The sequence below is a fragment of the Hyperolius riggenbachi genome, chromosome 10, assembly GCF_040937935.1.
Source record: "Hyperolius riggenbachi isolate aHypRig1 chromosome 10, aHypRig1.pri, whole genome shotgun sequence".
Taxonomy (NCBI): domain Eukaryota; kingdom Metazoa; phylum Chordata; class Amphibia; order Anura; family Hyperoliidae; genus Hyperolius; species Hyperolius riggenbachi.
In genome coordinates this window covers 10,968,837-10,992,263 of record NC_090655.1, presented here as the reverse complement: position 1 = coordinate 10,992,263, position 23,427 = coordinate 10,968,837, and the positions used below count along the sequence as shown (strand labels likewise).

General features: G+C 45.0%; 1 protein-coding gene across 2 annotated transcripts in view; it reads left to right on the top strand.

Annotated features, from left to right (window-relative positions):
* LOC137536062 (alpha-2-macroglobulin-like) overlaps positions 1-15,812 on the top strand; it is a 98,623-nt gene extending 82,811 nt beyond the window's left edge. For both annotated transcript variants that reach the window (XM_068258034.1, XM_068258033.1), the window contains exons 29-36: positions 5-234; positions 4,589-4,804; positions 5,652-5,773; positions 7,721-7,811; positions 8,692-8,757; positions 11,212-11,317; positions 12,559-12,644; positions 15,716-15,812. In XM_068258034.1, coding sequence (XP_068114135.1) covers positions 5-234; positions 4,589-4,804; positions 5,652-5,773; positions 7,721-7,811; positions 8,692-8,757; positions 11,212-11,317; positions 12,559-12,644; positions 15,716-15,721 — 923 coding nt within the window. In that variant the 3' untranslated portion in view covers positions 15,722-15,812. The remainder of the gene's footprint in view (positions 1-4; positions 235-4,588; positions 4,805-5,651; positions 5,774-7,720; positions 7,812-8,691; positions 8,758-11,211; positions 11,318-12,558; positions 12,645-15,715) is intronic.
* Positions 15,813-23,427: the final 7,615 nt, after the last annotated feature.

Here is a 23,427-nt window from a genome sequence, read left to right as displayed (position 1 = left end):
TCAGATGGAACAACTCACTGGGAACGTCTCGTCACACCAGAGAAACAACCTCCATACTTATTTGCTCCTCGCTCTGCCTCAGCTGAGATTGAAATGACCTCCAATGTCCTTATTGGCATGGCTGATGGTCTGACTCAGTCTACAGCATCTGCAGAGGCTCTGAGCTCCATGGCCAAAATCGCTACTTGGATTATCCGGCAGCAAAATATCCACGGCTCTTTCAGCTCTACTTCGGTAAGGCTTGGTTTATGGAGATGTGGACCACCTTGTCTGACCTGCAGAGTTTGCTGAAGGGCAGTCTAATGAATTTTAACTCTGGTTACTTGAATCTACTTTGTGGTACTTAGATTTGATGTGCTAACTTCTGCCTCCTGAGCAGTAATCAGTATATCAGAATACTAGTAATGAACTTGTTTTCAATGAACCCATTTGCTTTCCACTTAGATGATGAATTAAAGGTGAATAGGGATGCTCATTCTGTGGAATTGAAATTTCTTATCGGAAATTCATTTTTGGGGGGATGTTACACACAAACACGCTGAAACCAGCGCAGGAGATTTGGGCGCCACCATAGGCCGTAATAGAAATTACAGCTATAGCAGGAGTAACTTCGACACCGTCAGAGTGAGCTGAAGTTACTTTTAAAACATAGTAGTTTGGCTTCCAGCAATAGCTGGAAGCCAAATTTATTTAATTCCCCACTATCCATGGTTGGCCTGGAGGGGGAATAGTATTTAACACTGCCCGGACTTGTGCAGCAGCAGGATCGGCCATATACCAGCTGAATCCTGCGCCCAAGTCTCCAGCGCCATTATCTCTCGTACGCGGCGTTACAACCCCTATTTAAGCATATGACAAAAGTAAGACTTTAGTCTTGCCAACTAATAAACAATATTTAGAATGAGCCAGTTGTAGGTTTACTGAAACTTAATTATCCACCACACTCCAGTTTTGTATTTTTTAATTCGGCCACAAATTGCTTCTGTGAAGCCTTTCACAACTGCAGCTGTTGGCCAGGTAAAATATTAAGGAGGGGTCTTTAGTAACGGATCATGTTTAGCCTGGCTGGGATTTAACTTACAGGAGCCTATAATAAGCACAGATGTCATGTCACCTTAGACTTCACCCTTCTCAAACACACTATCCCCTTGCTGAACGGTACCACAATTGTACTGGCCCAGCTGTCACTACTTAGTTTCCTTGCCCATCATAGGTAGATACAGGTGTCCCGGAGTATTGGGTAGCTAGAAGAACCCTCAATATTTAATTAGCTAGAGGTGCCTCCAAGTATTGGGTAGCTAGAGGAATCTTAGTATTAAGTAGCAAGAGGTACCCCTGGTTGAATGGAGGACTAGTAAGTGCATAGGGAGGGAAGGAGGGAGACCCATTCTTGGAAGAGTCCTGGTGAGAGTTTAAATGAGGTGTTAGAGACACTTCAAGTGTCTCTAACTTGATGGAAAGGTGTAAACAAAATAGTAGCGCAGAGAAGGAGAAATGCTGCTATAGGTGGGCCGGCTTCACAGCCCAATGGAGAGTGGATGTATGTCTAAAAGTACCTCAGCGCAATGGATATGAGTATACCCACGTTAATCAGGATGGCCACAGTACCTGTTACAGAAGTTTTCCCACCTCTGTGAACGGGTTGTGCTTAAGGATGTCGTGTCTTGCTGTAATCCCGATAATCCTAGATGCGGCTGGCGGTGGATAGATGACGCCGGGTCCGCTCCGTAAGTGCGGTGAAGAGGTCGCTCTGGACGGATCTCCGTCTCTCCTGGTCATGTGATACATGCTCCTTCCGGTTGTGCGCTCCACAAACGTCCCCTGCAGGAAAGGGCAGTGCCGCGATGTAACTGCAGAGGGAATAAAGGACAATAGTGCACACCGTGGGGGCAACAGACCAGGCGCAGGAATCCACTTACTGAATGTAAACTTGTTTAATAGCATATATTGCAACGTAGCCTCCACTTCACGACTCGAGTTTCGGCTCTCGCCTTCGTCAGGGGGTGGGGCTACACACATAGGTCCTTTTTATTTACATAACTCCTCCCTTCAACACTGACAGGGAGTTTAAAGTGCAACAGTACGAATCCAAATAGACATATAAAAACAATTATGCGAATCCGCATAGCAAGTTAAAATGATAAAAACATAAAACCAGCTTCAAAAAAACCTTTAAAGAGACAGTAAAAATCGTTATTTAAAATCACCAAATTCACTCATCTCTTATAAAACAATTCAAATCAATGTTAGCATTCAAGCCATGTGGTGCCAGGCTCTGCAGTTGAAATATCCAGCGGGTCTCAAGCTGAGATAGCCCTTTGATCACATTGCCACCCCTCCAATGGGGTTTTATCAGGTCTATTCCATAGCACCTGATACCTGTTAAATCTTTATTGTGAAATTTGGGAAAGTGTTCTGGAACACTATGTGATTTCTTGTCTGGGTGCCCAATATTATAAATATGCTCTGAGCACCTCTTCCTTACACGTCTGCCCGTGCGGCCGACTTACTGCAGGCCGCACGGACACTCCAGGACATAAACAACATTCGTAGAGGTACATGTTATAAATTTGTCAATAACAAATCTTTTCCCATTAGAAGTGGAGGTGAAGGCAGTAATCCTCTGTCCTCCATATTCAGATCTTGCATATTTTTGGCTTTCTGCAGGGAAAAAAACCTTTTTAAGGTAGGGAACATTGGTGGTCTTATTTCTTTGATGCAATTTTTTACTATCGTATCTCCTAGATTCTGAGGTCTCCTGTAGGTTACTTTAGGTTCCTCTGGCAATACAGGGCCCAGAATAGGGTCCTCCCTCAAGATACCCCAGCTCTGTCAGGATTTTCTTTATCTTCTTATGGTCACGGGAATAGGTGGTAATAAAGGAGAACTCTGATTTATTACTCACAGGTTTCTCCAACTGGATTTTGGTGGTTAGTCTAATCTGTCTACCTTCCTTCAACACTTTCGCTCTAACCACCAAAATCCAGTTGGAGAAACCTGTGAGTAATAAATCAGAGTTCTCCTTTATTACCACCTATTCCCGTGACCATAAGAAGATAAAGAAAATCCTGACAGAGCTGGGGTATCTTGAGGGAGAACCCTATTCTGGGCCCTGTATTGCCAGAGGAACCTAAAGTAACCTACAGGAGACCTCAGAATCTAGGAGATACGATAGTAAAAAATTGCATCAAAGAAATAAGACCACCAATGTTCCCTACCTTAAAAGGTTTTTTTCCCTGCAGAAAACCGAAAATATGCAAGATCTGAATATGGAGGACAGAGGATTACTGCCTTCACCTCCACTTCTAATGGGAAAAGATTTGTTATTGACACATTTATAACATGTACCTCTACGAATGTTTATGTCCTGGAGTGTCCGTGCGGCCTGCAGTACGTCGGCCGCACGGGCAGACGTGTAAGGAAGAGGTGCTCAGAGCATATTTATAATATTGGGCACCCAGACAAGAAATCACATAGTGTTCCAGAACACTTTCCCAAATTTCACAATAAAGATTTAACAGGTATCAGGTGCTATGGAATAGACCTGATAAAACCCCATTGGAGGGGTGGCAATGTGATCAAAGGGCTATCTCAGCTTGAGACCCGCTGGATATTTCAACTGCAGAGCCTGGCACTACATGGCTTGAATGCTAACATTGATTTGAATTGTTTTATAAGAGATGAGTGAATTTGGTGATTTTAAATAACGATTTTTACTGTCTCTTTAAATGTTTTTTTGAAGCTGGTTTTATGTTTTTATTTTAACTTGCTATGCGGATTCGCATAATTGTTTTTATATGTCTATTTGGATTCGTACTGTTGCACTTTAAACTCCCTGTCAGTGTTGAAGGAAGGAGTTATGTAAATAAAAATGACCTGTGTGTAGCCCCACCCCCTGACGAAGGCGAGACCCGAAACTCGAGTCGGGAAGTGGAGGCTACGTTGCAATATATGCTATTAAACAAGTTTACATTCAGTAAGTGGATTCCTGCGCCTGGTCTGTTGCCCCCACGGTGTGCACTATTGTCCTTTATTCCCTCTGCAGTTACATTGCGGTACTGCCCTTTCCTGCAGGGGACGTTTGTGGAGCGCACAACCGAAAGGAGCGTGTATCACGTGACCAGGAGAGATGGAGATCCGTCCAGAGCGACCTCTTCACCGCACTTGCGGAGCGGACCCGGCGTCATCTATACACCGCCAGCCGCATCTAGGATTATCGGGATTACAGCAAGACACGACATCCTTAAGCACACCCCGTTGTTCAGAGGTGGGAAAACTTCAGTAACAGGTACTGTGGCCATCCTGATTAACGTGGGTATACTCATATCCATTGCGCTGAGGTACTTTTGATGGAAAGGTGGCTAACTTTCCATCAAGTGCCTGCAGGCATGTATCTTATGGTTAATCCGGCCCTGTGTTAAGCCATAGTTGTGCTAGCTGCATAGCCAAGTGTAGCCAATGCTCAACTTTTCCCACTGGTAGCAGTTTGGTTCTGGTGTGTACAAGAGGGCTTTAAACAGATCCATTTACCTGTGAAGGTTCTCTTTATCCTTATGACTAACGGGTATATTGTATGTTTTCTTCTCAGGACACGGTGGCCGCATTGGAAGCACTCTGTGCTTATGGAGCTTTGGTGTTTGAGAAGAATGCCACCAACACAGTCCAACTGGAACAGGAAGGTCAAGTCCTCAGAGAATTTAACATCAATGAACCCAACAGAGTCGTCCTCCAGACTCAGGTCCTCCACCAACTCCCTGGAAACTACAGCATGACGGTGTCTGGAAATGGCTGCGTACTGGTGCAGGTAACTGACCTGATCTAAGCCTATGCTGGGGGTAAATTGTAACAAATACAGTAATTCGTGCACACACCAGGTTCTGACTTAAGACTTAAAAAAAAATCAATGCTCATATTTTCACATTATACAGTTCTGAACACAAGTTGGAGTAGAGGTAGAAAGTATAGGGTGTGGCTTAGAAAATGCTGAGATGTGAGGCAAAACAGGGCCTTGGGCAAAAACTAGCAGTGGTCCAGCGATATTAATTAGCCTTTGACTGGCCACCTCTACCCACGTAGCATTGTTGGAGTATTTTTTTTATTTTTTGGCAAGATCAACAATTGTTTTGGCTTTACTATAATGCAGTCTAATGTTAAGTGCTGCAATGATTTCCTGATGGGGTTCTATGATCTATATCTGCAGGTTTTACTTCTGTAAAGTGGTCTACTGGGTGCCGATCTGTACAGACCACTCTCTTCACAACCAAGATTGCATTATTGGGGAGGGACAAAGTGCGCCATGACTACATGAGAGAATAACCTTGCCTATACTTAAAGCATAGATCATGAAACTTTATTCAACTTTTTGGACTATGCCCTTCCAATTTCTAACTGTAGTAAAAAGTGTGTAAATGTGTAAATGTGTAAAAATATATATGCGTGAAAATGGTTCTTGGAACTGGCGCAGCCCCACATCTATAAGGCAACCGTTTGCCATACCTACAGATAAGAGTTTTTTATTTATTTTTTTTCTTTATACAGCATTTGGACCTTTGTTTACTTCTACACTATTCATGAAGTACCTGTTTGTCTTGTAGTATCCAAGCAACCATTGATAAAATGTGGTGAGCATTTTCTTTTTCTTTTATGTATAGACTGGAGTGGAGTTTAACATGGCAACCAGCAACAACTCTGCCTTCTCCATGCAGATAATGACTTCTCCTGGTAGCTGTGTGAATGGAGTGGCCTATAGCTTTGACTTCCAGGTCAACTGCAGGTATGACTATTCCAACTGGAACTGGGCCGGGCAGAGGCAAGAGAGGCTCCAGCCTCAGGGTGTAGTGTAGGAGGGGGAGCACAACTCACTCAGCTATCATTCCCCTATTGTGATTGAAGCAGAGAGAAATAAGAAAAGGGGATACATGGTGTGACGGACGAGCCGTGAGACCAGAACGCAGTCACAATTTGTTTCCTGCATCAATTGTCATTGCGTTGCCAAATCTGCATTGTCCGTCTGTGGATACCAGGCAGTCAAACCTGGGGTCTCCCCCTCCCTCAGCAGAGAAATCGGTGACCTAAGGTACAGGATGCCTGTAATTTGTAATTAGCATGTGACTGGAATCTGGGCCTTAGCAGAGGTGTAAAACTCCAAGGTTGTCCTAGCTGATCTCACTCAGATGCTAATTGAGCACAAAGAGTCCCTTTCCTGGCCAGTGACACCAGGTGTGAAAGCCCCAGCAGCAACCAAGTGGCAAGTGTCACTCCCTTTTGAAGAAGCCAGGATAAGCTCAGCAGGAGGCCAGACTGCCTGGCACCACCAGCAGCAGAGAAAGTGAATGCTGTATATGATTTTTAGCATGTTTAAGGAATACCGTTCCAGGAGTTATGAAAGTTCTCATTCTGCTGGTCCGGGTCTGGTGAATATTTTAATATTAAATTGAGGCCACTGGCATACCCAGAACCCGAGGTATTCTGCTATTTCGTAACCGGGCGTGCAAACTGGCATATTCTGAGGACATGAATTTGTGTCGAAGTGTGTGGGAAGCGTATGCCAGGATATGGAAAATGTCATATTTGGTGGGCACCAGGAACCACCCAGGGGATTAATGGCACCCTGTCCAGCCCCTGGGCTGGACCTGAGACTCCACCCAAAGATGGGGATCAGTCAAAAGTGTTTGCCAGTGACTACTCCCTCAGACCTCCAAATTCCATCTTCACGAGGGCATGCTGCTGCTAGCCAGAGGACCATGTGGTTAGCGGCCATCTTGTCTGAACTTTGCTCTAGAACTGAAACCAAGGAACTTTACGAGTTTTCCCAGAAAGGACATATTTCCGCCAACCTAAGTGTGTTCTCCTTTTTTCATTTTAATACTGGCTACTAATGTTTCTAGAATTGTTGGTTTTAATTTTGTATATATTTTTGTTGCATTTGTAACAAACTATGCTACCGTCATTTATTCGTTCAGCTACCCTATTCAGCAGGACAAACTGAACCCTGGTTTCTGAAGAGTCGCTACTATAGTTGATAGCTAGATAAAAGTGTTTGACTAGACCTGCAAATAGAAATGGTTAGTCGGTCAGTGGGCTTCTCTGTCCCATGGTAACAGAGGTGGTGGCAGTTATAACCTGAAATAGTGTGTAATTTGTAATTACCATAATTCACAGGCTCCCTTCTAGTTGGTCTGCCAAAATTCCAGTGGTTTCTGCGTACCAATTGCGACCACAGCTTGCATGGTCTGTGTGCTGAAACCGATCGGAAGGCATTGTGAGGTCTGGCCACTAGGGTCCTGTGACAGATGGCAGTGACTGCAAGCCAGATTACTAGAGATCAAGGTGTTGGAGGCCCTGAGGTGCCTCTTTGTCTAATAGCAATCCGTGTGTGACGGCTGGGGTGGGAGGGATGGAGGGGCGCACTTTGGTGTCTCAGCCCTGGGTGCTGGAGGACCTTGTCCCAGCTCTGAACTGGAATTTTTCACTACAGTACTCTAATCAATCTGGCATACCATCAGTATAAATGGTCACCTGCTTTGACATTTAGTGCGTTTCCATTATGTCCAACTTCTGGACCATCTGAGAATATCAGACTGACTTTGTGAAGGGTTTCATGTTGAAGACTAGAAGTAACTAGAGATGTTTTTTTTTTTTTTGTTTTTTTTTTTGTTACTGGGTAAATTGTGGCCTGCCTTGTTCACATTTAATCTTTCCTTCCCTCTTCACTCTCTAGTTACAATGGTATAAAGCACAAGTCCAACATGGTGACCATAGAGATTCCTCTGCTATCTGGTTATTCTGTGTCCTACGATTCTCTTAGCAAGGTATGTGGTGTTCATCTTCCCATGGTTTTACCTAGGCCAGAGATGCCACTTTTCTTCATTACTTAAAGGGGACCTTAAAGTGAACCAGACACTACGCACCCTCATGTATTTACTCAATCTATATCTCTCAGTGGGAACATTAGAGAACTCCTACCCTGCTCTTTAATCCTTCACTGCTCAGCCTGCTTGTTAACTGCCCTGATAAAATCCCTGACTGAGCACTGTCTGGCTTTGCACAGGAATCCTTATAGCTGAGCCTGTCTTCTGTCTTTTCAAGCCCAAGCCTGCCCTATTGTGACTCTGTGATGCTGCCAGTATACATAGCAGGAAAGCAGAGAGCTTGTTATGAGATGGGAGGAGCTGCTGGTGCCGAGGAAAATTGAAAACCTTTATTTTTATCTAGATTTGTTAATCATAAGAGGTTTTTAGAAATGGTGATTTCATTTTGCGCAGAGCCCACTAAATATGCTTTTCTGATGAACTGTTTTGAATGGAGTTTTAGTAAAAAAACAAACGGCACACCAGAGCTGTGAAAAAATACCAGGTATAGTATTTTTGTAAATTTTGGGGGATATGTGCATTTTGTGCTAAAGCGTTAATCTCTGGTTTCCTTTAACTGAGAGGGATTTGGCTGCTTCCTTTTAAACAATACCAGTTGCTTGGCAGTCCTGCTGATCTCCTTGGCTGCAGTAGTGGCTGAACAGAGCATTTACTCCCTGCCCCTGCAGCGCTTGCGCCTTCAGAGCAATTTACTCCCTGCCCCTGCAGAGCTGGAACCATGTGCACGGACTATTTTTTAATAAACTTTGTGTCGCCAGCTTTTATATTCTGTGACATGGGATACTGACAGATTCACTACTCTATAACTGTTATGTTGCAGTTGGCTGACAAGTATCCCAAAGCAGAGGTGAAGAATGACCGTCTACTTGTCATCTATCTGTTAAATGTAAGTTGTCTTTGGTTTTTGTTTTTTGTTTCATTACATCTTGGATTGTAGTTCTTTACACCAGCCAAACTTTCTAATAGAGGACTGCATTTCAATCAAAGCCTTTGCTCTCTCGGTTTCACACAAGGACCTTTTTTCTATTTAGGCAGGACTGGTCAATGACATGCTTATTTTGTGCTGTTGATACATGTGGTGGTTTTTGTTTGTTGTTTTTTCTAAGGCTTTTTTTTACTTATAGTATGGCTGACAGCTCCTCTTTAAAAAGCCTTAGTACCTCGGAAAAAGGATAAATACTTGCTCTACTTAATGTATGTATTGCACTGTCCATGTTTTTGATTTGTGATTTTTTTTTTTTTTTTTTTTTTTCCTACAGTAAGAGAAAATGCTTCTTGGCATTTCGCTTTAACTGTGGCTATTTTGAAGCCAATCCTGATGTCATTTCCTCCCTAAAGGTGCGTACACACATGCGACTATAGTCGTTTGAAACGATCGTTCCCCGATCATTTCAAACGACCGTTTAAAAAAAAAAAGCAGCCAACAACCATTAACCTCCTGAGCGGTCTGGACGAGCTCAGCTCGTCCATCACCGCCGGAGGCTGCCGCTCAGGCCCTGCTGGGCCAATTTTCTTCAAATAAAGTGCAGCACACGCAGCCGGCACTTTGCCAGCCGCGTGTGCTGCCTGATCGCCGCCGCTCTTAGCGGCGAAAGAGGGTCCCCCCAGCCGCCTGAGCCCAGCGTAGCCGGAACAAAAAGTTCCGGCCAGCGCTAAGGGCTGGATCGGAGGCGGCTGACGTCAGGACGTCGTCTGACCTCCATGACGTCACTCCGCTCGTCGCCATGGCGACGATCTAAGCAAAACAAGGAAGGCCGTTTATTGCGGCCTTCCTTGTTTATTCTGGGCGCCGGAGGCGATCGGAAGAACGCCTCCGGAGCGCCCTCTAGTGGGCTTTCATGCAGCCAACTTTCAGTTGGCTGCATGAAATAGTTTTTTTTTAATTAAAAAAAAAACCCTCCCGCAGCCTCCCTGGCGATCTCAATAGAACGCTGGGGAGGTTAAGTCTGATGGACGAGCTAGATCGTTGAAAACTATCTTGCTTGGCGGATTTTTTCCAACGACTATCGTTTCCAACGATGTACTACTTTTGCAAACGGTCGTTCGTGCTAGGCTTGACATTTTGCTATTTCTCCATGGAACTTTTCATTTTTATGCGCAAGCGCAATAGTTGCTTTACGTGATGTTCGTTCTAACGATCAGATCGTTACATACTTTTAAAAGCTAACTTTACTTAGGTCGTTCTTTCGTCAATTAAAAGTTCGTTCGTCCACAACGAACGATCGTTGTCGCATGTGTGTACGTAGCTTAACTCTCCTCTGCCTGATTGTGTATGCATTGTCTGCCCTTCACTATAGAAAGTGCATTGTCTCTGTTTCAGTTTGGCCAGTATTTCTTATGCAGAGGTATGGGAGGGAAAGAGGCTTCAGCCAATCAAGCGGCATTAGTGAAGTCTGAGGGGAAAGTAGAGAAGCAAAAAGATAACCCAGCATGCCCTGCAACTTACTTTGTACAGCAATGTACCAAAGAAGATTTAAACTGGGGAATGATCATTTTATCAATAGTGATTTTAACTATTTTTATCTGGCAAGCAAAAAAAGTTGCTGACCAGGCAATCCAAAAGAATTTATTTTTTATTTTATGCCTGACAGTTACACTGTGACCAGTTAGCTCCATTTGTGTTAATTTGTGTTTGAAGGTTAGTCTAAACTTCCTAATGGGCAAGAAAAGCTAAGTGTTTGCATGCAAACGTGCTTGCTCTTTGCATTACTCATGGATGCTGTTGATAGGGGCGATAACTTTGATTCCATGTTACACCTCTCCAGCATGGGTATGAGTAGAATTCTTCCATGTGATTATTAGATGCAAACAGATGAGATTTTACTTCCTGCTTTGTGCAGGAACCAGTGACCTGGGTGTGAGTTGAGTACTTGAGCTATAGCTGCCATACTTTCAAGATCAGAATGCAGAGGGTATAAACTCTTGTAAGCTTGCTGGAAAGGATGAGGTATTTTTCACCTTACTCTAGGCCAATGATGGCTAACCTTGGCACTCCAGCTGTGACAAAACTACTGATCCCATCATGCCTCTGACAGCTCTAAGCCCAACTCGAGGCAGAGTATTGCAATGCCTCATGGGACTTGTAGTTCCAACACCGCTGGAGTGCCAAGGTTGGCCATCACTGCACTAGGCCCTCAACCAATCTTCTGGTAGTGGAAAAGGATCCAGACCTTTGAGAAAAACCTCCAATGGGGAGTGCTCTTCCTCCAATTTCACTTTGGTTCATTGATGGCTATAAAGAGGATTCTGTCTTTATATCATAGGTGGGGATTACATTCTCCAGTGGGGACATCTCTCAGCTGGGCAGTAACTATTTTTTTTTCTCTTCCCTTGTTGGCAGATGACAAGAGGTGATGTCACTTCCTTTTCTGTGACGGCTGAAATGGGTGCGAGAGTGGAGAACTCCCAGCCGAAGACTGTTACCATCTATGATTACTATGAGAGAGGTAACGCCTACTGCACAAGTAACATAAGCTGGATCCTTCATGTGTAATAGATTACATTCCTTTTGGCAGGTTTTTTGAGTATCTTCTGTACTACATTGTACTCTAAACTTTTAACAAAGCTTTTACTTTTTTCACCTTGTTACATTTTAAGCTCCCAAAGAGCAAAATATATTACATTAAGGCTAACGTAATGTTGAAATGCAGTTAATTAGGAACTACTTACAGTGATTATATTTGCTCGTGAAGGTTCTTATCCAGTGACAAGTAATTTGAGTTTTGTGAATAGACAGCCAGATGCAGTTCTTTTTTTTTTTTTTTTTTTTTTTTTACTATAAAATAAGCAGCAATATCCTTTTGAACTTTCCTGCGGTAAAACCTTCTATCAAGCTGTCTCTCACTGTTTCTTGGCTGTTTAAAGAGACTCTGAAGTCTCCAGAAACCGCAGTTTTAGAAAACGCAGTTATTTCACAATGTTGTTGGGCATGAATGCCCCCCTCTGAAACGCTGCATCCCCACGGCTGAAATCTTCGTTAATTCTCCCCCCCCCCCCCCAAATCCCCTGGGGAAGATTCGGGGATTGCTTCCGCATAGAGGCAGAGTTTTGAGCAGTAGCTCTGCCTCTTCTGTCAATCTGCGTGGATCTCCACCTCTCCCCGCCCCTCTATCTTTCACTGAGAGGGGCGGGAAGAGGTGGCAATCAACGCAGATTGATGCGCATGGAGGCAGAGCTACAGCCCAAAGCTCTGCCTCCCCTGGGCAGCAAAATCCACTACCAGAAAAGTTGTGGATTTTTCCTTGTGGTTTTGGGGGATTAAGATTTCAGCTGCAGTCGTTTCAGAGGGGGCATTCATGCCTAACATTGAAGCCTCCAGAATACGCAGTTTTTACTTGTATCTAAGTACTTCAGAAAACAGGACTGTATTCCACCCAGCAGGTCAAAGATCTCAGAGAAGCTCTTTTGCATAGATAACTAAAGTTTAACTCTTCCTCTACTGGAAAACTTAGCTTTTCTACTAATGTTCAGCTGTACTAGACATATACAATTATCTCATAAGATTGTTTTTGCTTCAGGTCTGCTTTAAATGACCAAAGGATTAGGAAATCATTGAGTGCTCTGAATGGGGTACCTCATGTGGAATTTCTTAAATACTGGCCCCACCCCTCAATGTCGGCTGTATCCAATAATGTGGATCGGCTCAGCTGTCTATGTACTAAATTTTTTTTTTTTTTTTCCCCAATAGATGAAAATGGCTTTGGTACCCTGAACCACCCCTGCAATCTTCGTTATCCTGCACCACCCCTGTTATCTACTTTATCTGCAAACTTGGTATGAATTTTTTTTTTTGTTATAGAAATAGCTTTATGGCCATCTTGTTGAATGTCTCTAAGCTACTTAGTGATGCTGGCATGTGAAGGTTGACCAAGTCATGGCCGTTTCTTGGGCAGGGCGAACGCCCTGGGCGTGGACCGGCATGTACAAGAAAGGGGGCGCAGGCAGAAGGACATAACCACTAGGCACTAGGGAGCCGGTCACGTGCAGTGCAGCCAAATGGAGGAAGAAAGATTACCAGCGCAATCACCTTCCTTGACTCCTCCTGGGCTGCCTGCATCAGACTTCAAGTCATCCTCCCGTCACCACCGCGTGATGACACCTGATGTCCTGTAGCGGTACTGCAGGCTGTGTGTGGCGCCCATGGTGGAGCTCTCTTCTCCTGTGTTCTCATTGTCCCTGCTCCCTCCTGGATGAGTGGCTGGTCACTAGTAAGGAGGCAGATCTAATTGGAACCTGTGACTGTCCCTAAAGAGTAAGGATTCGCAAGTCCACGGGGTGGGGGGGGGGGGCAATGCTTACACCTCCGCCCTGGGTGCCATTTAGCCTAGAAACTGCCCTGGACCAAGTGACACTTAAACCCTCGGGGGGGGGGGGGGGGGTGTCTTCCTCATCCATCCCTCCTCCTTTCTTTCTCATGCCTCACTTCTCCTCCCACCTTCTCATCGACCAGGAAGTTGGGTGGCCAACACCCTGAAAAGACGATGGGACTGGGAGCCCAATAGTGCAGTATTTCACTTATGTAGAGAGGAGGGGCTTAGAAAGGAAATGTACTCTCAAAGGGGAGATGCATGAGGGGGGAACCAATCACATGAAGCAGGTGGAGAGTTTTAGCCAGTCTCCGCTCTGGTACCTCCAGGTACGGCTGGATGTAGAATGGTCACTCTTAAAAAGAATTAGTCTGCATGTGGCTAACCCATTATGGACCTGAAATTCCCTCCCCTTTCTAAGAGAAGGGGAGGTGGGTCCAGCACAACAGAAGGGAAGAGGTGCCGGGGGGGGGGGGGGGGGGGATTTATACTAGATTAAAAGCAATGTAAAGGGGTGGCTTTCCCCTCAATACGCCAGTGGAAGAAATTCCTTTTTTTTTTTTTTTTTTTTTTTTTTTTTGCACTGGTGACCTGGCGCTCTGAGGCTTTAAAATTGTGGCTCTTTTATTGGCCTTCTCATGCCACCCTCACGTCTTCTGCCACCTATCTCCCGCCACACCTTTCCTCCCTTGTGCTCCTTGTTTTTTTTTTTTTTCTTTCTTCCTTCTCCCTCCTCCTTCCCTCATTCTTCCTCCTGTCCTGTCCTGCTTTGGCTATTACATTCAAATAGCCTTACTGTGCACATGATCTAGTCCTGAAAGCTCTTGGTCTGAGGTTTTAGGAAAGTGCCATCATTTGCATCATTTGTAAGTTGAGCTGGAACCGTCTAGAAATCTCCAAAAGCCGACACTCTATGTAAATTGTCCATGTCTATTAATGCAAGGCTTGATAACAGAGTGGGGATGCTATGTGTTCCCTATAAGCCTTCTGGGCACAGCAGTGGCGTATCTACCATAAGGCTGCAGGTGCTCACAGCCCCGGGTGTAGCCATGGCTAGGGGTTCTGCAGTGGTGCTCAGTCACTGCGTTCTTCCACCTGGTACTTTTTTTTTTTCTTTTTTTTTTTTCTTCCGTAGTTTGGGCAACATTCAGAAAAATGGTAGTCACCTGACCTGCCTGCTGCTTTGTCCTGCACTAGATGTAGCACCCCTTTCCTTTCCTGTCCTGTGGGCAATGTGTCTCCTCACTCTCTACACACAGCCTGCAGTGAGTGAATGTGCAGAGCAGCAGGGCGAGTAGAGAGAATGATTGCTGTGCTGCAGCTGGGACATTAGCAGGGAGAGGTGGCAGAATGTGTCTAGTGCTTCAGAAGTTGCCTGGTATTACAGCAGCCAGTGCACATGGCTACTAATGACAGTGCCCTGGACTATTGATGATTTATGCTGATCAGAGTAACTAATCAATAATGCAGGGCAGTCTGCTGTTGCAGAAGCCAGTGGCACTAACATCTTATGAAACTCTGTACTCTATACAGTGCTGCAGAACGGCTAGCTCCGTCCACATCTCGACTCCTTTTACCCAAAAATCCCCAAAAATTTGCAGTGATGCGCTCAGCGCCCCAACCCCATCAAAAAAAATTGTTTTGGGGGAATCTGTAAATATTCAGCACCGGGTGTCAGATTCCCTAGGTACGCCACTTGGGCACAGGTGATGGGCCGCTGTCCTTCCATGTCACTGTACAAGGATGGTCTGGCTGGTGGGTGAGTGGTCTTCCTACGGAAAGGTTTCTTTTGATGCTACGAGAGATTACCAAGCCGTGAGACCATGTGTTTGTAAAGCCTGGTACACAAATCCAGTGTGCACACGCCATCCCTTTGTTAGTCAATCTCGCTTGGCCAATATCCCTTCTATGCTGTATTTATTGTAAGTAAACTCAGTGCTGCGTAATGTTAGCGCTTTATAAATACACCATGGATGCCCAACTCCAGTCCTCAAGGGCCATATCTATGCCAGTGTTTAGGAGGAACAGACAAATGGTAGATGTCTTCTACTTCATAATCCATACCCTTCCATCAGAGAGCCTCACATTTTTGCCACACCTCAAATTTTGAGGTCTGGAGTTCAACATCCCTGCCCTATGCATTCATTTGTATTCGAGGGACTACAGATTTTGAATACTGGGTCTCTGGCTCTCTTACAACATGGAAGTGGTAACTGTCCGATCAAAATTGGGTGGTTTACACACTTAATGGCTTTAACAAATTACTCTTACACTGTATTGATGATGCTTACTTTGTATTGATGATGCTTACTTTGTATTGATGATGATTACACCACCACAGTATAAAGGTCGCTTCCAAAGACCTTGAAAGCTTGCTTGTAGGTGCTTAGCATGCAAGGTATAGCCAGGCCTTTAACTGTGCATAGTACGTACTATTTTAAGATTACAAATCATGTTGCTAAGACCTCTTCTCTATAGGAATACCTAATTTGCATTTGCTGCCAGCAGTATTTCTGATCAGCATTTCCTTGTCTACAGGGATGAATAACTCTTCTGAAGATCAGCGCTGCCTTATTACTGGATTAACAGCTACCTGTTTGAAATGACTTCTAATAAAGATCATATTTGCAGGAAATTGTGTTCTGTCTGTGTAATGGATTTATTCAACTTGTAGAAAGGACTGTAAAGATATCCCTTTGTGTTTGTTTTTTTGTTTGTTGTGCAAGAAGTTTTTTTGGCAGAGCCATGAGGTGAGGATGTTCTCTTGACTTCACATTGATAAAATGTGATTCCCAAAGTCTAAGGGCTGGAACCCACTAGATCAATTGTGATTAGTGATAGCGTTTTGTAGTGAGTTCCAGGCCTAAGGGCTGGTTCACACGGACGTCTGCACACTTCCGGCGGTGTCTCATTCAGTGGCTTCCTGTCGCTGTCTGCATCTGTCTTCCCCATAGGGGGACACTAGAAGTGTCGGTTAAACGTCCCTGGATGCTATATGTAGGGTCGAGGGCCCCCTCAGATGGGGAAATCGGGATTGTAATGCCGCAATCGCTTGTGGAATTGGAGAGTTGAGTCCTGTGCCGGTGGCGAACGATTGCTAAGCGTCTGCTGCACGTTTGGTTCTCTAAGAGCTGGTTCACTCTGGCTTCATGACTAGACAGCTGAACTTGACTGATAGATCGAGCGCTCCCATCTCAAATATAAAAGGTTATGCTGAGTACACAAGTTGCGATTTCCCGCTTGAACATGTCAGAAATAATGGATTGATCCCATGGATCAATCGGGATTCGATCGACGTGCAAAATGGATGGCTGTATCGCTCGAAACCCCATCGACCATGTCGGAAATGATCGATCGAGCGGGAAATTGCAACGTGTGTAGCCAGCATTTGGCTCACGCTTCAGTGCGGGTTGCCTTTGTATTGAACCACCGCACTTATCTCTGGTGTACCATACTGCTCATCCCATGGCATTGCCTGAGACAAACACACACGTACTGTGTGCAACCTTAACAACCCAACTTCGGCACTGCTTTCTGAAGTTTTCACACTAATGTAATGTGCTGTGCAGCAGACGAATTTAGAACACTGCAGTGTGGCTGAGCTCGTATTTTTAAAGTTCTCTGCAAGCCACCATAGGAAGTATAGAACAGTGTGTTTTTTTTTTTTTTTTTTTTTTTTGGGGGGGGGGGGGGGGGGGATTGGTTTACAAATCAAGTTTGCTCAATGGCTATCTGGATATTTATTCATTGTATTTATAAAGCGCCAACATATTATGCACTGGACATTGATTAAGGTTACAGGCAATATTTAGGGGTGATATACAGCAAAAAGACATAACACGAATACAAGAAAAACCAGATCACACAACACAGTATGAGTACAAGGTAATGCTTAGTCACTGGAAGGGAGCATGGAGATTAGTCTAGTCCATTACCGTACAGCCATCCTATGGCTCTGAGTGAACTCTAGGTGCATCATCAGGTAGGAGACATGAGGATTCTCCACAAAGGCTTACAAATCTAGAGGGAGAAATAGGGGACCAGAGTTCAGGTGCAGGTTTAGAGCGCTAGTGGGGTGGTAGGCCAGAGTGAAAAGGTGAGTTTTGAGGGCTTTCTTGAAGATGATGGAGGTAGAGTTCCAAAGTGTTGGAGCAGCTCTTTAGAAGTCCTGGAGGCATGCATAGGACTGTGTGATGCGGGGGGTGGTCAGGCGAAGTTCATTGGAGGAGCGGCATCAACGGCTAGGTGTACCTCTGAGTAAGCTCTGAAATGTAGGTTGGACAGATTAAAGATAGGTTTTGTGGAAGGATTTGTAGGTCAGACACTGATTCTGGACTGGATAGGAAGCGGCCAGTGGGGGGATTCACGGAGGGGAGCCGCCATGGTGGAGGGATGGGAGGAGTGGATAATTCTGGCGGCTGCTGGATATGTTGGATACAAGTTCACAATCTGCATGCGTCTTGGTGGGTGGACTTGGCAGCAGTGGATGAAGCATGGTATCAGGTTTTCCAGTAATTTACACCCTCTGAGCATGGTAGCCAGTCCTTGGCTCATCTGCAGCTTCTTCCTCTTTTTACATGCTGCCCAGATGTAAAGGTCTCTGAGGAAAGGCTGAAACAATTCAGAAACCTATGTTACAAAATGTGCTCCCAGCAAGTTGGTAGGGTCCAGCAGCTCCTGACCCATCAGATAGCTGTTAACTGGGCTACTTGTAGTCACAAATGATGGTGCCACAACTGCTATGTCTTGGCAAGGTCGGTCATTCCAGCCTTTCAGCCAAGTGCTGGTGCATGTTTCCTTGTTGCTGGCTTACACTGTTGGTAACCTCACCACTGTTTCCTGGGCTGAGTTTGCAGAAATGTACAACCAAACTTGGATCCAATGATGGCATCAGCCCCAGGTCCTGTGATTGTTGCATTCTGAACTTGAATTCAGGAAATGAAATGTGATAAAGTGCTGTGTAAACAGTGAGAAGCATGCTCCTGAAGGATCACTGCAATAATGTATAGTGAGCAGGGCCGGATTCGTACTCTTTACTGCCTAAGGCTGCTGTCACCGCCCCCCCCCCAGGTGTAGGTAGCCAGATTACTTCCATTATACCTTCCCCCCCCCCCCAGTATAGGTAGCCAGCTCACCTTATCACTGCAGCAGCCATCAGTGTCACTTATTTCTCCGCTTCTCTCCAGTGCAGAAGCCTCCTCTTTCTTTCTGTCTCCAATGCTGCCCATGTCCATATCTGCCAGCCACAATGCGTCAGGATCTCGCCTGATCTCCCTGCATTGCAGCATTTGCAAGCCTGCAAATGCTGCACCAGGTTAGCCTGCTGCTTTGGTGCCCTTGCTCCTGTGGTGCCCTAGGCCATGGCCTAGGCGCACTTGGCCTAAATCCAGCTCTAATAATTTGTCCAGCATATGCATGTTGGTTTTACTAAGGTGGGCATACATCAAGCGACTTGGTGGCCAATCGACCATCCCGTTGTATTATAATCTGAAAATTGGTGCTGCCAGTGCCACCATTACATAGCCTGATCTATGGCTAGTAGGCTACAGAGACGATGGACAGATTTGAACAAGACAAATCACTGATCGAATCCTGAGACATCCGTCGGCTGCCCATACACCACAAGCCAATTCCCGATTCTCAAGAGATTTTGCACTGAAATCTATCGCAGTGGATTTGGATGACAGATGGCTACAGTCATGGTGGCCATCCGTCATCCAAATCCACTTCCAGATTTCAGCGCAAAATCTCTTGAGAATCGGGAATTAATATATACATATTTATACACTAGGGAAACACTGGGGTTTTGTCTGTCCTGATCTCGCTCACGATTACTGCCATGCATCTGATTGCATGAATCAGTTGGACTGGCAAATATACAGTATTCCTACAGTTTTTTCAATGTGCATGTGAAAAGGGCTCCTGGAAATTTGGGCACAGTGTGTAACAAACTGCCAGGAAATTTGCCACAGCAGGGTGAGGAATATAAACTATTCGCCTTTCAAGCCACCATACAGCAGGGGTGAGATGCGCTTTGGCTTCCAGATGTTGCTGGTGGACAGATTGTCCTGTTATATCATTTGGGCTCTCTCTTGACAAGATCGGTGCTCAGAGCGATTTTTGGCGCTTGCAGTTATTGAAATCACAGCCTATGGTGGCACCTAAATGTCCTTGGCTGCACAGTGCCCTTTTTACCTGTCTAGTACTTTCACCTGCTTTTTGGTAGGGGCTTCTGCTTCGCTTGATACTATGCATCTATACTGCTGGGGTAGCAGTGACTGTAGGGGGGGGGGGGGGGTGCACAGAACACAGGATCATATCCCAATCTGGGACAGACCCAGGTAATTGTAAGGCCCCGTTCACACTGCACGCGTTTCCAGCCGCGTTTTGGAAACGCGTGCAGGTGGCCGACATGCACGACATCAGACATTGCATAGAGTGCAATGTCTGATGTTCACACTGCATGCGTTCCGGACCTGTGCGGTCCGGGAACGCATGCTGCACGCATTTTTTGCCAAAACGCATGGCTGTCCCATTCACTTTTCAGTGATGGGATCAGCCACGCAACGCATACGAACGCAGATGCAAATAATCCAGATGATTATAGTCAAGTGGTAGGAGGCTAAAAATATAAGATGGTTAAAAGTAGGTACTGGTTGTGGAAGTAGCCGCAGGTAGGAAAGCTAGTTCGGATTCTGCGGCTGCATTAGAATGCGGAAATCAGAAATCCACCTACTACTCTTGTATTACTGAGGAAATTTCTACCGACTTAAGCATTGATTTTTCGGTACTTATCCGTTAGCCGGGCGCATCCTCTAGGTGGCGACAAAACTCCACCAGAGTTACATCTTTCCCTACTATCCATGTCGGCCTGGAGGAGGAATAGTAATTAGCGCCACCTGCCGGATGCGCCCGGCTAACGGATAAGTACCGATTTTTCTTCTCAAAAACTAAGGTCTTTTTGACTGGCATAAAATTACTGCATATCGGATAATGCAGATTTTTCCACATTTTAAATTATAATCAGAAAACTCGGCCTAAATCCCCATTCTTTGATTGGTTTATTCATTCTGACATTTCCGCATTCGGACTTAATCATTGTAAATGTACTTATTATTGGCTTAAAATTACTGCATATCGGATTATGCAGACTTTCTGCATGTAACATTCCAGTCAAAAGCCTTTAGAAGTTAATAGCAAAGCTCCCATAAGCGCTAGATGCATCAAATTTATAGGGTATATTAACCACTTAAGTTTATCTGGATGGATATATTTGTCCAGACAGACTGTAGCTCCTACTGCCTGAGGCACGTGATCATGTGTGCTCCCACCGCCTGCCGCAAAATTAAGCTTCTCCAGTATTCTAACGAGATGATTTGTCAAGCCTGCACTAAATCTATGAGAGCTATAGTGATTGACAATTTATACAAAGAGGTAATTGACTTCTTTAGACTGCTCATGGATTTTCTTACCATGAAAGACTCCAAGGTTTCTGCATCTAGTATAGGAAACGTTTGCAGGGATGTGCATTCATATGATTGAGGTTAGAGTTTTTTTTTTTTCTTCTGTTTTCCTATCCTTTGTGTCCATACAATCTAGCTAGGAATGCTAAGCAGCAGGTGGGGTGAAGGTGAATTGTTGCCATTGCAGCAATTGGCTTCCCCAAGAACACAGGATGATTTGTTAAACCTGCACTGGAGCGATGGTGATTGACAATTAAGGGGTAAAGGAAACTTTCAAGGAGCTGAGCTCGGGCTATGTCGCGTAGAAGGATTTCTCAGGCCCTACTGGGCTGATTTGCATAATTTTTTTTCTGTACACGCAGCTAGCACTTTGCTAGCTGTGTGTACTGCCCGATCGACTCCTGAACTGGATTTCTATTAAGGCTTCCCCCGTAGCGAATGGGATTTCCGGACGGCTTCATCACCGGAGGCGATTGAAGAGGGTGGGAGGATGCTATTGCACAGTGGCTGTCATGTAGCTAGTGCTAGGCTATTTAAAAAGGTGTTGTGCTGCCCCTGGCAGTTTTAATTGACCGCCAGGAGGGTTAAATGAAGTGAGGTTATTGTGGGTGCAGCTGATGGAATAGCCAGTCTCCCCAAGACCTCCCTTTCCTCCAGCACCTATACTAACCTCCACCTTCCACAGTACCCATCCTCCAGCACCTATAAGGATCTCTACCTTCCACAGTTATTTCTCACCCTCCCCAGTACCCACAGAGACCTACCCTTCCCCCAGCACACACTGATCTCTACCTACCCAAGCAACCACACTGACCTCTACCTCCCCTAGCAGCAACTGTACTCTCCATAGCAGCACCCACAGTGACCTCCCACCCCCTACACCCACAGCAATTCCACCAATAGCCAGCACCCACATTACACTCAGCCAGTGCCCCTAACTATAGAAAGAACCTAGTACTTGCACCAAGTACCCACATGATATCAGTCTAGCTACACACTTTACCCTATAGCTGGCACCCAGTACTCAAACCCACATGGCACAGTACTTGCACCCAACCCTGACACAGCACCCACTACTTACACCTGCACACAGCCTCCACAAGGCGCCCACTATCTGCACTCATAGCAAGTACTAACATCCAAATTACCTGCACTCAGAACCCATGACACACAATGCCCACCCATAGGAAGCACCCAGTGCAGGCATGGCACCAAGTATTCACACCTATGTGATACCCAGTACTTGCACCCACATATTTCATCTGCAGTAGTTGTGCCAAGCCTCTACTTGGTGCCCAGCACTCACATGACATCCAGTGCCTGCACCCAGTACTCACAAGGGACTGAGTACCTGCAATTAACACCCACATGTGTGATACCTACCCATACAGCCAGAATGAGACATTGGCTTCTTCCGCTCAAAGATTTCTTTCACGGTCACCTGGCTACTGCTGTGTGCAGAGGAGCAGGATCTGCTTAAAGTGGACCCAAACTAAACATTTTTTAAATTAAAAATATTTAGTTGCACCACTCTGACACATACACATATAAACACTCCTTCAAACCTATGATCATTTCAGTGCATGCTTTTCACCCTTCTCTTTTCATAGCTAGGGTTTGTAGGCTTAACTTATCTTAAAACAATTATAAAATAACTTTAAAATTGATTAGTCAGATAATTTGGTCAGCAAATGGCATGCCAAGGGATTCCATTCACATGAGTAATACACGGACAAAAGTGCTGTCTGGTATAAGTGAACAGAATGACGTGTTTAATGAATTCTCAACTTAAATATAATTTAACCACAAAAGGCACATGCGCAGTCATTATACATCTTCTAGGGAAACATTTAAAGTTATAAAAAATATGTGGTGGGCCATCAGGGGAAATGTATCATAGGTGTGACAACGGATATAAGCTTGTGGTTTAGGCTTCAAAAGAATATATCTGTGCAGCGACATTTAATATCAAGATTTAAAGTGATCGCATAGTATTGTTCTTTATATATGTTCTTATAAAAACCTATATTATCTGTAACTAATATAACTAATATGGACGCTTCTGAACAACATGGCGTCTGTACAGTAGAGATGGGCCGAACGGTTCGCCGGCGAACGGTTCCAGGCGAACTTTGGGGGTTTGCGTTCGCCTGCATCAGGCGAACTTTTGCGGAAGTTCGATTCGCCCCATAATGCTGTATTGAGCAAAATTTTTAGCCTCCATTTCACTGTCAGCAGACATGTTATTGTCAAACACACTGCTTTCAGTGCTAGAGAACCCGCCCACCCTCCCTTCAAGTTAGGTCCCTTTATACCATTTGACTCAGTTGTCTGCCTACACTAATTAGTTATGGGACAGCTGCTACACACTCTGCTAGGGAGATTTTAATTGGCCTCCCTCCCTCCTCCCTCCTCCCACCACCCTTCTACCCTTCTACCGGAGGGAGGAGGGTCTCTTCTGCCAGGGAATTATACTATTTTAAAAACCAGTATACATCATACCATAGCTGGGAATACATACATGAGTATACATACCATAGCTGGGAATCGAACCCAGATCTCACTGTGTGGTGGGCACATCACCCTAAGCGGTATATGGAGGCTGCCATATTGATTTCCTTTTAAGCTATACCAGTTGCCTGGCAGCCCTGCTGATCTATTTGGCTGCAGTAGTGTGAATCACACCAGAAACAAGCATGCAGCTAATCTTGTCAGATCTTACAAAAATGTCAAACACCAGATCATACCATAGCTGGGAATCAAACCCAGATCTCACTGTGTGGTGGG